Below are 16,605 nucleotides of genomic sequence, written 5' to 3'. Positions count from 1 at the left end.
ATTCTTCTTTTTATTTTTCTTAAAATGAGTCATTTTTGACCTATTTCCCTTTTCCTTTCGCACACCTTTTTTATTTTTACTGTTTTAAGTAAAACCGAAATTGCGTTAAGTTATCTTGTCATAATTATGAGCATAAATTAATTATGCTTAGCTGACTGATGTCCAGATGTGTCCCAGTTCATCAAAACCTTAACATAGGCTTATCCCACAATGAAAAACTACCAGTGTGTTTCGGTGGATTGCCAGATAAGATTTCCTTGAGAGCATGTGGTAACTTAATATTATGACAATAAAAATATTGTTTAGTTTAGATATGCAATCACCGATGATACCATAAATTTATTTAACACATTGCAATCGACAATGTCAAACACTTATTTAGCAAAAAGGGTTACTTTCACCCCACGGGTTTTTTTTTAGAGAAATGCAAATCTATCTCAGATTAAATAGCCTGTAATCTTCGGTAATATAATATCATTGTACGAAAGGAAAAGGGAGATAAGTCTAAAATGAATTCTTTGCATGAAAGCCAAAAAATTTATGAGTTTTGAACAACTTTTTATAATAATCATTTGTTTGTGAATGAAATTTATGAATTTGACATTCCTTTTTTCATTTAGGCATATATCGTCGGTGTTTTGTAAAAAGGGCGAATCAAACATTTTGGCGAAATCGAGATTTTAATGAAAATACAATATGTACCCCACTAGCTTTGTTGTGTAAAAATGGCAAATTTTTATCTCCACAGGAAAGTACTTAAAAATGATAATCGACTAAAATTAAATTAATTAAAATTACGAAATAAAAAGCAAATGTGACATATTAGGCCTTTTAAAATATTATATAATAATACCTATTATAATGACAGTATTCTTTCTAAGCTTTATTATAAACTTGTTAGATATTTATAATCATCTACAGGTAAAAAACAAATAAATGTCAAAAGTTAAAAATCCTCCTCCTGTAAAGTAGCATTTTGGTTGATTCGCCCTTTTTACAAAACACCGACGATATGCAAGTTATTGTAGAAGCAAAAAGCAGACTTATCCCCCTTTTCTTATGCATACAAATATATCTCAGTCCGTTTCAGATGCATCTTAATTGTATAGTCTCTCACAAAAGCAAGAGTTTTGTGTCATGAACTAACTTTCAGCGCCTGGCCTATATTTAATTTACTGTTGTGATGTCGATTTTGCGTTTTATCTTATTCACAAAATATAACAAAGTTTTGACTCCATTTATGTTCAAATTAACATAATATAATAAATATATGTACATTTTTTTATTTACTATAAAATTGTTCTTGTTTTCCATTACTCTTTTATTGTCTTGTGTTTGAAATAATTGTTTATACGGTGAGCACACTTATATACTCGTATGTTAATGTCATCGTAACAATATAATGTACACACAACTTTACTTTCAACATTACACATAATATTTCTGTAAAGACACAAATGTGTAATGTCCTTTGTAACTTTCTGTGATGTTATTTATTATATTTATTTTATTCACGTCAATGATGACCTAATTTATTATTATATTATAAGCATTGTGAAGTATTACGGCTCGTCTTACGTGAGCGACGTCGGCGAAGCGATTGGCGGCGCGCGCAACTCAAACGTATAAACGTACAACCAAAAAAAGAATGTTTACAAACATTTTCACACACAGTTATACATTTGAGTTGTGCGTGCCTCTCAACGCTTCGCGCGACTTTGCCAACATAAAACGCTCCGTTATAGTGTTTCCAATTTTTACATTTTCTCTCATAAAATACTATTTTGAATAATAAATGAATGGTTTGAATCTTTGCTGTGATAATAACATTAACATTAACAAATAATTCAAAAGATGTCAGTACATCGTTTTTTTTTCTCTTTTGAAGTCTCAATCTACTAAACGCATATAGCAGCAGAAAGTGAAGCATACAATTTTATACAGTTTACTCACCGATAATTTATATTTTCAAGTGTTTTAATTAATTAATACGTAGCTAAATATATATATTTTTTCTATTTTTTGACCATGTCCGATCCTAAGAAGATCATAGGCCTCCACGGAGTGGAGGTTTGTATTAACAGATTTTTGTTTTTACAATAAATGAATGTTAGCAACTTAATCAACTTACTAGGTCCGCACTCTGACTCTAAACACACATTGAAAAACAATATGCGTATGTATTTGCCAGACCCAGGATTCGAATCTGGAACCCACAACATTATAAGCCGACGAGTTAGCCGCTCGGCCATCGTGGAGTCATTATAGATATAATCAACGATAAACTTGGAATTTTTAAAATATCCTTCTGAGATATGTTTTTGCTATTAGGTGTTATCTAATTATTAAATACTATTTTATTGTTATTTCTATAATTAAAATGTAATTTAATAAATATATTTCTGCATTACTCATAGTTTTAATGTATTTTAGTATTAAATTTAAAAAACATTGATTCTTTTAAAAAATTAAAATGTGTATAACTTGAAATCCTTTTATTTATATTTTCAATATCATGGACCATACCGAAACTATATTTGATATAAATAAAAAGAGATACTTTGATATTTATTAATATACCTTTTAATGTATTTAAATATAATGTGAATTATATTAAATTGCATGCTTCATGCCACTAGGACTAGTTGCTTCTAGCAGGGCTCCACCTTTCGAAACTGAGACTGATTTTTTTTTTTATTAAATTTATTATTGTTAAAAGTATGAATTTTAAAACATTTCAACTTTTTTACTCGGGTTATCTTAGATTTTTTCAATCTCAAGTCTGCTTTATTTAAAATCAGATTGTTTTATGCATTTTGGAATAATTAATTGCCGTTTTTTTAATAAACGACAATCTCATTTTTTTTATTCTGGAAATTTCTGAATTTAATATTTTGATTTATCAATTTGCATTCTCTATTTAAACTTTTGCAAGAAAGTGTTAATTATTGTCTATTAATCTTTGAAAATTTATCTTCAATTTTATACATATTATTTTGTTTGACCTTTTTTAACTATATTTTCTTTCTGATATATGTATCTATAAATGGTATTGGTATGGTAATGCCGTATAATTTTGAAAAGGAAGTTTTTGGCTTGGAAGACTTGGACCTTCTGGTATTTTCATCATGACAAGATTTCTCATCAGGGGACTACTTATTTATAAAATTCTACTAAAGTAGGTAACAATTTCATTGTTCTTGAAGTCTAAGGTATAGTAAATTTGAATGCGTCAGTGCTTGACTTGGGAACCGTTATTATTTGACCAATGCAAATTTACTTTGGTATAATTTTATTGATCTGTGCTTATTTTTAAATCAGCTACATTTCATAGTCTTAAAATGACACCGCACTTCCATCGCCATCTTCAATACTACCACCCAATTTTGGTCTTGACCGTCTCCTGGACGTCACAAATTTCTTTTTATAGTCAGCACAGTCTAGATCTGCCAAGCCTTCTTTCACCTTTTTGGTCGATTGACAATAAACCTCTTAGGTGTCGATCTTCAATCCTTGAGACATGGCCTGCTATACTATACAGCTTCCTCTCATCTTTCTTTGATTAGACCCAGATTTCCAATCCATATATGGGCTTAATGAGAGTCCAATCTATAGCTTTATTTTAATTTTCTTCCAGTGAAGTCTTAATCCGAAATCTAATATAGAATTTAATTTGAGGTGTAACTATCTGGGATGTATGAATTCAACGACTTTTGCAAATACATTGTCATTCAGTATACGTAATAAACTTGAAGAATCCTCATTCACATGTATGCATTGACCTGCAGATCGATTCTAACTACATTATTACATAAGTATTGGAATATATAACAACATAGTAACCGTTTGTTATATTTCTGAATCAAAAATTACCCCCACTGTGTCATAGATATATTCTGTTTGCAACACGGTTATCCAAATTACCTGGTATCATGGCGTTTTATAGTTAGTAACCATATTTCACCCTTTGTGTGGATTCGTTTGAATACTGCTGTCAGTTTGAAATTATACAAAATTTAAACTATAAAATACCATAAAATTGGTTGGACACAAGTGACTGTGATGCCATAGTATAGTATATTCTATCGTAATTGATTTCCTTGCTTTGTCCATGTGAGTTATATTACAATTATTGTAAGTTGTTGAAAATATTTTGGATAACGACACCTGACAGGCTAATAAGGGGATAACTATAACTTGAGACGCGCAGCTATCACGATACGAGTCTTGCGAGATATTAGGGTTCTCTAGTATCTATTTAATTTACCCTTTCTATGCCTCACGATATTACAGTAATACCTGACATGTTGCAGATTTTTAACGACACACGTTGAATGTAGAGCAAAGCTCTTACTATAATAATTTTTGGCTTAGTATTTCATAATAATTCCAACAGATGTCGCTGTGTGCTTAATTTTTTAGATTATGCAAATCAATCGACAGTAGCTATAAATTTGAGTTGAAAGTCAGGTGAAATAATTTGTGAAATTCGTATGTGCGGCCTGTCGATTACATAAGGCATAGAACCAGTTAATACAGTTATTGACAAATGTTATTTTTAACGTTTCATACTCTTGAGATAATTCACTCTTGGAATGCATCATAGTATTTTTATCACGATTTTTAATGATTTCAGACTTCAGTGTTATCTTTAAATATACCAGTTAGAGTTTCATTTCCTTGGCAACGCTTTGCATTGCAACGCCATACTTCCACTCTTCATTTTTTCTTTCCCTGCGGTTTATTATATAACATGTTAAATGGAGATAGAACGTACATATTACATTCCATACCAATACTATTATATAATATACAAGTATCAATAAAATTCAGAGTTCTCATACAGACTGTACAATATTTTTTTCATACTATCTATTACTATTACAAATTTATTCTTTCATTTTTTCTGTGTCTGTGATTTATTAAATGTTGAGATTGTGATTCAGGCTCTCATCGGTGCGGCAGAATACGAGACCAGGGTGCAGGAGAACGGCAAAGTGGGTCTAGACATGCTGCAGCAGCCGCCCGCTTTGGACTATTACGAAGTCAAGCAGAACCGACCTCTCCGGATGAAAAAGAAGCTTTACGAGTTTTTTACGGCTCCCATTACCAAATTTTGGGCTGATTCTGTGAGTGCCACTGTACATCATTAAATTTATACCACTTTCTTTTTAATTCAATTTACTCTCACGTAAGTGGAATATATTGATATCTGAAGCAGTCCGGTTGGTTGAACACTGTTATTGTCTGTCTTCTATAAGCTGGCATGCCGGTTTCCCCCACGCTTAATCATCCATCTCGTTCCCCCCTATTGAAAACTTGCAACAGTTGAATGCGATGGCACAATGCTTTCCGTGTGACGTGCAGCCAATTTATAGAATACAGACTCTAGATCTGGGCTGCACAGATAATACTAGCAAGAATGGAATAAATACAGTGACGTCCCTAAGCAAAGTGCCCACCTTAAGCGGACTTAGAACACCGTCCCCTTTTATGTTTAGTTTCAAATTGTCTGCAAATTTGGTACCCACTTCGCGAGCCTAATACTACAAGGTTATAAGTGTTCGTCCTTGAAAAAACAAACCCAACAATGAAGTAGTATTCTAAGCTGCCTCATTGTTACTTTTGTTTCTCCAAGGACAAACACTTAGAACCTTGTAGTTCTCCACTCGCGACTTACCTATTTTATTATTATGTAGTCGCGTATATAGAAGACTTCTCAGTGACGTACCTATCATGTTTCGGCTCTTATTAATTTTAGATGCGACTCTTTTTCTTCTTCGCAATAAACCAAAAGTTTACTAATAATAATTCTAACATCACTCCTGATCGTTTTAAATGTATTTTTATAATAAAAAGCTTCAAATTACATAAATAATTTATAGATCCGTACATCACACGAGTGTAAAATAAAATGATAAATTTGGGGGCGTATCTCATTTGAAAACGAAAGTCCAATTAGCTGCACTGGAGGGGATTGTTAGTTCATAGTTTTAACAAGAAGTTCTTATTCGACAATACATGAATGTGAACATAGAGTGATTATTACATAATCAATTATTTTAAGTTATTTTTGATATTATTCTTTACAGTTGGCCTACATGTTTTTTCTGATGGTGTTCACGTACACAGTCCTGGTACGGATGGAGCACACTCCGTCTTGGCAAGAACTTTACTCCATAGCATACATCGCGACGCTCGGCTGTGAAAAAATTAGAGAAATCGTCTGCTCTGAACCTGTGGCAATCAGGTTTATATTATACCTATTATTACATCAAATACTAGTCGTTTTCTTTCGCACATTTTAAAAAATAAGTTGTCAATTAGTTGATTTAGACCTGTGATGTAAGGAAAAGTGGGTTAAGAAAGTCAATTTCTGATAAAACTGATAATATGGCGTCAAGGTAAAATGAGACAAGTCGATACACGAATTGCAAGAAACGTTAAAAATATAAGTTTCAATAAAACAATGTATGTGTGTGTTTGTGGGGGGGGGGTGTAAATTTAATGCACCGGGTTACACCAACCCTAGTTACGCCACTGCTCAGTTGCGTTGATGATCCGCACACACAATAGAAAAATTAGAGGGAATGTTGGTGATATGTCTGATAATTTGAAAAAAATGTTGATTGTACCAAATTTAGCATACTTACTGCATAATATGTGTAGATGAAAAGAATTAATTGACGAGTTGAATTTAGTAAATTTCGCACAAATCGTTGAAATTCAAATATAAAATTGTCTGAAACTCAAATAATCTTCGTATGGCTCTCCTAGAAAGTAGTAATTTTAGACTTATCTCTCTTTACCTTTCACATTCATAATTATTTCAGTCTCAAGGCAGAAACAACGATTGATATAAATAATATAATATATCAATGGTCTAATGTCAATACCCGTATCTGACCTATATGACGGAAATGACTTTTTTTATACATACTAAAAACAACAAAAATACTGCCCATCAACTGAAAAATTCCAATATCTTTAGAACAAAAATGATACAGCCATTTTAGTAATTTCCCGTATCTAAACATTGTAGGAATAAATCTGTAATAATACATATCTTGCCTCTAAGCTGTCAAGCGTGTTGCATGACGTGTGTTAAATTCAGCTGCAAAATGTCACTTTCGAATTATTTTAAAGGTAAAACAGTAAGTAATATTTATAACAAATTTGGGTGTTTATCTTTATTTATATGTCACATTTTATTGGATGTTTCTTTACCACTTTTTACGTTACGGGTTATTGACATGCTATTTAGTTACAACATGTGTTACTATTAACATATATACAACTATTAACAGTCAGATACGGGATATTAAATATTTAGTTTTTTTAGCTTCCTGCACAGTTTGTAAAAAGTCACTTACGGGATATTAACATTTGCCATCGATATATAAAACACTATGTACCCAATTGTGGTAAGATTAATAATATGATGTTTTTTATCCAGTCACAAGTTCTCGGTGTGGGCATGGAACATGTGGAATCCTTGTGATGCAGCCACCATCATTCTATTCCTGGTCGGGCTGTCTTTAAGATTACGACCTACCACCCAAGACATCGGAAGAGTCATCTACTGTGTGGACTCCATCTATTGGTACCTCAGAATATTGAATATCCTCGGTGTCAACAAGTATCTTGGTAATTTAATTTTGTGTAACCATTTTTATTCTATTGGTATTTAAGTTGTCACAGTGTGTTCTTAATTTGCTATTCTCAAGAAATTCTGTGGTAAAGTGTACTGTGAGGTGTATAAATGCGACTTTTGTTTAAAAAAAGTATTTGTCGAGAAATTTTAAGGTAAGATGATAGCAGACATTGCTCAGACTGTACATTGGATTTTGCTAAAAGAGTTTAATGGAATATCTTTGTATTTCAAACAAGTTCATCATTAATATTAATATTGTAAAAGTTTAAACGTATTTTGTAGACTTCCAAACTCATTTAGTGCTAACACCGCGACTGGCGCGTTTGAAGTCATTGGTCATTAGATATAATTAATGTGTTATTTAAATGTGGTAATTAAAATGTAATTAAAAGGTTAGCAGTGATTGTGTTAACAGGGTTGAAATGGTTAATGTTTGAATACTTCATGACGTCCAGCCCTTTCAACAAAAGTCTCAATTTACACATCAAGTAGTATCGTCTTTACCCAGGCAATGTTTGCTACCTCACCTAACATTTTTCGACACCTACATTGACTACCATCATTGACCGCTTCGTTGTAACAACGTCTTTTTTGCGCTCTCAGCATTTTTAAAGAATACCTATTATCATTTGTTGGTATTAACAGTCAGTCAACAATGTATACAAATATGTTCAGTGTGAGGATGTGTCGGTTCCTGAGAGAACATTGCTTTTGGTGGAATTATTAATGAAAAAAGTGGAACAGCTGGAAGAAAAAATTAATAATTATTCGTGTTTGTGTCAGTGCGTACGTCTTCCCCCGCTACCGCCTGCCGCTCCGCAGTTAAAACCGAAGCCACTAATTGCACCGACGCTAATCGGCGTAATCGACGTTAATGCAGCTGTTAATGAGCCCAAACCACTGACAGCTCAAAAACACTCAAAGACCCGTGCAACAACTATAATAACAAGATCACAAAAAATTGCCGGAGATTTGAAGGACACAACTCGTGCAAAGGAGACTTCAGCGGGAAAGCGAGATGTCACTCCCAAGGCCTCGACGTCTCAGAAATCTGATGGGACACCGGTATCAGCAAATGATGTGTCTCTTGGAAACTCTACTACCGGTGAAGAATGGTCAACGGTAGTGAAGAGGAAGAGGGCAGCCATTGCGATTCGTGGTAGCTTTGGTGGGGCGGTGAGGGGGGCGGAGGTGGTTAAAAATTACCACTTCTACCCCTTTCATCGCGACACCACAGTTGCGAACTTGAACGACTATATTAAAAAAATTACTAATTGTACTGCTGATTTCACAGTAGTTAAACTGAAGTCAAAAGGTGATTACGCTTCATTTAAGGTAGGGATCCCTACTAAGCTAAGTACGTTGGTTTTGAAGGCGGAAAATTGGCCCCGCCATTCATTTATTAAAGAATGGGTTGCCAGGATGGAAACGCCACGGCTACCGAGTAGCTGACTTAATAATAACAATAAAAATAAGAATTGCCCTAAGCAATTATTATTCTACTACCAGAATGTTCGGGGCTTGAAAACAAAATCTGTCGATTTTTTGAGCAATGTTTTGGCTGATGACTATGACATCATAGGGTTAACTGAAACATGGCTCAATGATAGTGTTTTTAGTCGTGAATATTTTGGAAGTGAGTACTCAGTCTTTAGGAGGGATCGAGACTCCGGCGCAGGCCACAGGCAGGGTGGGGGTTGTCTTTTGGGGGTTAGAAGTATGGAAGGGTTACAGGCCGAACGTTTCCGTGCTTTGGAGACTCAAAATAAGGACCTTTGGGTGAAACTGACCTACGACGGAGACACTATTTACGTTTGCGTCATTTATTTTCCACCAGCAAGTGACTTGGAGGTGTATAAGTGTTTTATTGAGAGTATGCTATCTAATATCAACTTAATTGGAGATAGAAAGATTATTGTAATGGGAGATTTTAATCTAAACTCAGCACGTAGTGGTAAAAGAGTCAGCGATGACCTTGAATTTCTATCTTCTGTTTTTGGATTTTCTCAGCACAATGATGTCTCTAACTCTAGCAATGGACTTTTGGATAGGGTATTTAGCAATATCGACTTATCGCTTTCACGATGCACATCTCCTCTTGTACGCGAAGATGTGTATCATCCAACTTTAGTTTTTCTGCTCAGGTTTCGGTCGACTCGTCCGCTTCAGACTCCAATTCCCTCTTACAAAACCAACCAATTCGGCGGGTGGAGGTTTGAAGGCGGAAACTTCAAGCTACTTTACTCATTGATGAGTGAAGTGGACTGGAGTGAGTTGCTCGAGATTTGTGATGTGAATGAGGCGGTACAATGTTTTTACAATATTGTGTATAATATATTTGATCAATGTTTTTCGAGGAAGTCGCCATGTCGTGGTGGAAGGCGATACCCGAGGTGGTTTTCTCGGGAGATTATTGGGGACATTAAGGTCAAGCATAACTATCATACAGCATGGAAGGCTGGGCATGATCAGACTGACTATATCATGTTTAGCATCTATCGTTCGAAAGTGAGACAAGCTGTTCGACGGGCCTATCGAACATATATGGAAACGGTAGGAGATTCCATTCGCGAAAATCCTAAATTGTTTTGGAATTACGTAAAATCGTTAAGAAGAGATGGTGGGTTTACTGATAGGATGAGTTGGAAGGGCGAAGAGGTGACCGGACATAGAGTGGCAGAAGCATTTGCTGGTCATTTCAAGTCTGTCTACGCAAGTAGTATTCCAAATCTGGATGTTGCCTCAACGTCAGGAAAACCGTCATGTGGTGCCCAATCCGTCGATATTTTTTCAATTAATGAGGGCGATGTACTTCAGTTTATTAAAAAACTGAAGAATACTCGCTCTTTAGGACCTGATTATGTTCCTACATTTTTTTTAAAGGGTTGTATTGACTTCGTTAAAGGCCCGCTTTCATATATATTTAATCTCGCAATGGAGACAGGTATCTTCCCGGAAACGTGGAAGATGTCGAAGGTTACTCCAATCCATAAGGGTGGTACAGAGTCATCAGTGGAGAATTACAGGCCGGTAGCTGTTCTCTCTGCACCAGCAAAAGTTCTTGAGATGATCATGCACAACATGATTTATCCAAAAATTGAGTCATTCATAATAAATGAGCAGCATGGATTTAGAGCAGGCCGATCAACGGAAACTAACCTGATGGTATTTACCGATTATGTGTCATCGGCACTGGATAGAGGCCACCAGGTTGACTGTTCTTACAATGACTTCTCGAAAGCATTTGACAAGGTCGATCATGACATCCTGATGGAAAAACTCCAACTTATTGGATTGTCGGATCGATTTTTGAAACTATTCGGGAGTTATTTTAGGAACCGTCAACAATACGTATCGTACGGCCTTTATCAGTCACAGACCTTTTACACATTTTCTGGTGTCCCCCAGGGCTCAAACTTAGGGCCGTTGCTGTTCACGATTTTTATAAATGACATAGCATTGGTAATAAAAAATGCTATGTTTTTGTTGTTCGCTGATGACTTGAAACTCTTTTTGGAAGTTGTCACCTTGGACGATTGTCGTCAGCTCCAACTTGATATAGATAATGTATTAAATTGGGGCAGGCGTAACAAACTAGAATTCAATATTGATAAATGCAATCTTTTATCGTTTACCAGAGCCTCAAAAGTGTTGTTTTTCCAATACTCGATGCATGGCAGAGTTCTGTCACGAATATCATCTGTAAGGGATCTTGGCATTACGTTTGAGAGTAAACTGACATTTATTAGCCATATAGTTACCATTTGTAACAAAGCGCTTAAAATGTTGGGCTTCGTCATGCGTACTTCCCGGGTCTTTTCAGATGTTACGGTATTAAAACTTTTATTTAATTCTTTAGTTCGAAGCAGACTTGAGAGTGGGTCTATTGTTTGGGCACCGCACCAGTTGAAGTATGGCCTTATGGTGGAGAGGGTACAGAAGAAATTCTTGAGACTCCTTTACTTGAGGTTGTATGGATACTATCCGTGGCTTTATCCAACTGACTTTCTCTTAGGCATGCTTACATACTGCAGTCTGCAATTTAGAAGAAATCTTTATTTAGCTACGTATTTTTTTCGACTTATACAAGGTATAAATGAGAACTCTGCCATTCTGGGCAGTGTTGACCTGTGTGTCCCTGATAACTATCTTAGAAATAGAGACCACCAGTTGTTTATTCTCCCAAGGTACAGAACCAACCTGCCACTGGTAATGCCAATTGGGAGAGTGATAACTATGTTCAACGAAATTGCTTCGGGTGTTGATATATTCCACCTACGTGAGAATGAGTTTAGGTGGATGTTGTTTTATAAAATCTTAAAATAGGGTCTGCTTAACTCATCCGGTGTACTTCCTTGTACCTATCTAATTCATCTACTGATATATCTCTTTTTTTATGTAATACTGTTATATTTATATATCTTTCTTTCTAAATGTCATGTTGTGAACGTCTTAAACTTATAATTTGTAATGTCCACAATATGTTAAAAAAAAAAAAATGAATTGAATTGAATTAAGCAGTTAAGATTCTAAGGAAGGTCAAGACATCATGACTGAGGATCGTGATTTGGACAATTCTGCTGTCGGGCAGTAGCCTTCTACATGGCTCGAGTATGGTACTTTTGGATTTGTCCATCCATCTTTTGGGTTTATAATATCTTTTAAGAATCACCTATCCGGCAAACCAGATATATCGAGGAAAGAAGTAGTTTCCCTTTTTTGGTGCTTTTAACTGATGCCTTAGACATTGGACCACTTATGGTGGTTGTGTAGCCAAGATTATCTGGCTTATGCTTCAAATACATCATCATCACATTATATGCTGTCACAGTAAGCTGGCTGCTATGGGAAAAAGTCGTTTTTCTTAGTATTTAAAATGTTATCAGACTGATACTCCCATCCCGTAGCACATTTTGAACCTTTAAACGAACATTGTTAGAAAAAGATCGCCTCACGGGTATCGCGCTACGTCATAAACCGCACTAGTCAGTGAAAGATTTTTCTATTTCCTGCAGGCCTACACATTTTCGACTCATGTCAAAATTGCGTGTTCTTTGTTTTTAGTGATTTTCTCAGTGGATTTTCTATTAAATTATTATCTATGTCTGATGTTTACGTCTATTATCTATGGTCTGTTGGTTGGGTTCTGTTCAAAATATTATCTATGGATGCAATATGGCAAGTAATTTTAACGTATGCACACGTAGAAACTGTTAAATTTAATTGAAATTAGCATGAGTAATGAATAATAATTCAAAATACTAATACAGAGTTGGCACTCTCCATCATTGAATTTATAGAGATAGTGATCATTCAAAATATTCTGCGGAATGACGAAACCAGGTTAAATTTGTCGCCGTGCCAGCACGTGACGTGATCATAATGTAATCGCCGCTTTATTGACTTCTCTTTATACCTCTCCGTTAGTAATATGATCAGCCCAAAAATATGCACTGCCCTCGAAAAATTTCAGTCTTCTGATGAAGAAAACAACGAACCGTAAAAGTATCATGCAATATAATTTAGTCTCGTTATAGGATGTGTCTTTTCAAACTTGTTTTTGGTGTTGTAGGTCCACTTGTTACGATGATGGGAAAGATGGTGAAGAACATGATATACTTTGTGGTGCTGTTGCTAGTGGTGCTCATGTCTTTCGGAGTCTGCAGGCAGGCCATCCTGTATCCACATAACGACGCCAGTTGGCGACTCGTCAGAGAGGTAACATAATGAAGCATTCTCATATGTTTATTTTCCTTTATTGTTTATAGGTATTATTAAAAATATTCATTTTTTTCTTTTCAGTATTACATATTTGCATTTTATTTATTTATGTCTAATATAAGTACTTATTATTTTTTCTATTTGATTTTTCAGCATATTTTTAATCTTTTTTTATTTTTTGTTTTTTTTTCTAGAAAATTTTAATGTGTTTTTTTTTTTTAATTGAATAATTAGTGTTACATGGTAGGTATAACAACATTACCTATTACAGTTTTAAATACAAAGTTTTTTCTTAATTCGAGTTATTTATGTTGTCAGCTATTTTGGTTTTAAGCCCATCTTCAGACAGATTATACAGTTTAAAACTGTATAAAACTATTTATTCAAAAATCCCTTCTACACCCTCAAGATGAGTTGTCAAACTACTTTTCATTTATAAAAATACATTGAACATACATCATTTGAAAACACCTCAGATATATTATTATACCCACTAGAAAAAATCGGTACTGTTCGGTTATCAGGAATACAGCTGAAAACACATTTTGAAAATAGCCGATAAACTGGATTATTTGTTAGGTAAACCTAACCAAACCTAACCTAACCTAACCTAACCTAATCTAACCCAACCCAACCTAACCTAAACTAACCCAAACTAACAAATAATCCAGTATATTAGGTATTTTTAAAATGTGTTTCCCGCTGTATTCCTGATAATCGAACAGTACCAAAAAATCTTTTTTGAAAAAAAATACGATGGCCGACAGGTCTTAAACCTGTAACCATTAGATTCACGCCAATATGCTTTACCAATTAAGCTACAGGCATCATATCTAACTACGACAAAATTAACAAGTAGTTCTTACGTGAAATGCTTATCAAATTGCATTGTATAAAAGAAATAGTTTATTATCTATAAACCTTCAACTTGTCCTCATTTTGTAGCTTTTGATGTGAAATAACTGTAAGTTTATCCTTGAATTTTAAAAATATTAATTTACCTATTTTTATTGTTCACATTATTTTTATAGATTTAATAATACTTACTATAAAATGTAAATTTTCAGTTAGTCATATTTATTTACATGTTTTGTCATTCTATCACAAGACGTCGTTAGTCACTATGCTTCCCCCTAATTAATTGTGTTTTATATTTTTGGAAGCACACAAAACATAATATTATTGAGAATTGCTAACAGAATACAGCTAATTTTTTTATATAGTAATTATAAACACCTGAAGAGAACACTAACTTATTATAAACATTTTGTCTTATTATAGTACTTTATTGTCATGGATTTTGATTTTGAATTGATCTGACATGACATCTGATTTGACGTGAGGTTGTTAGTCACTATGCTTCCACTTAATAGTGTTTGACATTTTTGGAAGCACGTAAAACATAGTATTATTCAGAATTGCTTACAGAATACAGCTAATTTTTTTTATATAGGAATTATAAACAGCTAAAGAATACACTAACTTATGATAAACATTTTGTCTTATTATAGATAGTATTTTATTGTCATATTGATTAAGACATGGATATTGATTTTGATTTGATCTGACATGGCATCTTAATTGACATGATGTTGTTAGTCACTATGCTTCCACTTAATAGTGTTTCACATTTTTTGAAGCACGTAAAACATAGTATTATTGAAAATTGCTAACAGAATACAGCTAATTTTTTTTATATAGGAATTATAAACAGCTAAAGAATACACTAACTTATGATAAACATTTTGTCTTATTATAGTATTTTATTGTGATATTGATTATGACATGGATTTTGATTTGATCTATTGTTGAAATAGTGATATATGGAATGAAATAAACAAGTACCTAACTACTACTTAATCCATACAGAGTTGTTTTTTAATAAATGTGATGATGTTGCCGGGGGGTGTCAGGTGTTCTTTCAGCCGTACTTCATGCTGTACGGAGAGGTGTTCGCCGAGCAGATGGAGGCGGAATGCGGTGAGGAAGTGGGGATGAAGGCGTGCAGTGCCGGGGGGTGGGTGCCGCCCCTAGTCATGTCCACCTACCTCTTGGTGGCCAACATCCTTCTAGTCAATCTGCTCATCGCTGTCTTCAATAACATCTTCAACGAGGTCAACAGCATATCGCATCAGGTTCGGACGCAGCCAGAGAACAGCACCCCCAGCTCTCACTTCCATGTCCTCGATTTTTTTTTGTTATCTCATGTTCATTTTGTTTCTGAATTTTTACACTACCAAAATAATACATTGACATGTTGTGCACAGATGTTGTATCTCCAGTTTTGAATGTTTTGAGAAAATCTATTTTGAAAGATTCAAATCATATGAAAATCAAACATTTCTAACTGATTTTCGGTAAAAACTGGACATCATATCGTCTCTGTTCTGGCAGAACACACTAACTGGAGAATACTAGTTTTGAGTAATTTGACTTTGAAGTTGTTAAAATGTTTGAAATGGTCTATCGTGTGAGTTTATTAAGTAATCGTAAAAAAGATGACTTTAAAATAAATACTATTTATTTATTAAGAAGGTTTCCAGACGGTAAAGTTTGAAATTTTGGTATAACTAACTCAATATGTCATTTTTCGAATTAGTGTCTTCTGCCAGAACAGTGACGATATATTTGAGCATTAACCCATGGACATGCTCTTCAATTTAAAATAGAGATTTTCTACAAACTGTTAAATAACCTACACACTAAAGCTATAAGCCTATAAACCGAACATTTTTTTTTCAGCATAATTTATAATACTGTAAAACGTAGAAACTAGGTAAAAAATAGTGATTTAACTCATGTCATTATTTTTCTATTCATTCTCCATCGATACAGGTGTTTTACCAGCCTTACTTCATGCTATACGGAGAAGTATTTGCGGACGACATCGACCCGCCGTGCGACAATTCCCCCGGCCTGGAGCCGTGCGAAACCGGACGCTGGATCACTCCGGTGGCCATGTCGACATACCTCCTCGTGGCCAATATTCTTCTCATCAACTTACTTATTGCCGTCTTCAACAATATCTTCCAGGAAGTGAATGCTATCTCTCATCAGGTCAGAACTCAGCCTGCCGGTGTCGGTATTGGGTTTTGCAATAATCAGCTTGAATCGTGAATTATCTCGGAATTTTTGGATGTGGCTCGTTTTATAACTCCATTATATATATATATATATTAAATATTAAAGGCTTCAAATGTGTGCGATAACTATTTCATAAATCATTAATA

The 16,605-nt window shown here is 34.4% G+C and overlaps 1 protein-coding gene across 1 annotated transcript in view; it reads left to right on the top strand.

Annotated features, from left to right (window-relative positions):
* Trpm (transient receptor potential cation channel, subfamily M) overlaps nt 1-16,605 on the top strand; it is a 610,587-nt gene that overhangs the window by 561,686 nt on the left and 32,296 nt on the right. The window contains exons 16-20 of the mRNA XM_085944074.1: nt 4,947-5,129; nt 6,093-6,250; nt 7,457-7,647; nt 13,227-13,372; nt 16,211-16,432. Of these exons, the coding sequence (XP_085800200.1) occupies nt 4,947-5,129; nt 6,093-6,250; nt 7,457-7,647; nt 13,227-13,372; nt 16,211-16,432 (900 nt within the window). The remainder of the gene's footprint in view (nt 1-4,946; nt 5,130-6,092; nt 6,251-7,456; nt 7,648-13,226; nt 13,373-16,210; nt 16,433-16,605) is intronic.

The sequence above is a fragment of the Rhyacophila brunnea genome, unplaced genomic scaffold, assembly GCF_057557595.1.
Source record: "Rhyacophila brunnea isolate RB1 unplaced genomic scaffold, BYU_Rbru_1.0 scaffold_16, whole genome shotgun sequence".
In the NCBI taxonomy this organism is placed as follows: domain Eukaryota; kingdom Metazoa; phylum Arthropoda; class Insecta; order Trichoptera; family Rhyacophilidae; genus Rhyacophila; species Rhyacophila brunnea.
The sequence above is the reverse complement of the archived record's forward strand: the minus strand, read 5'-3'. Positions and strand labels throughout refer to the sequence as shown.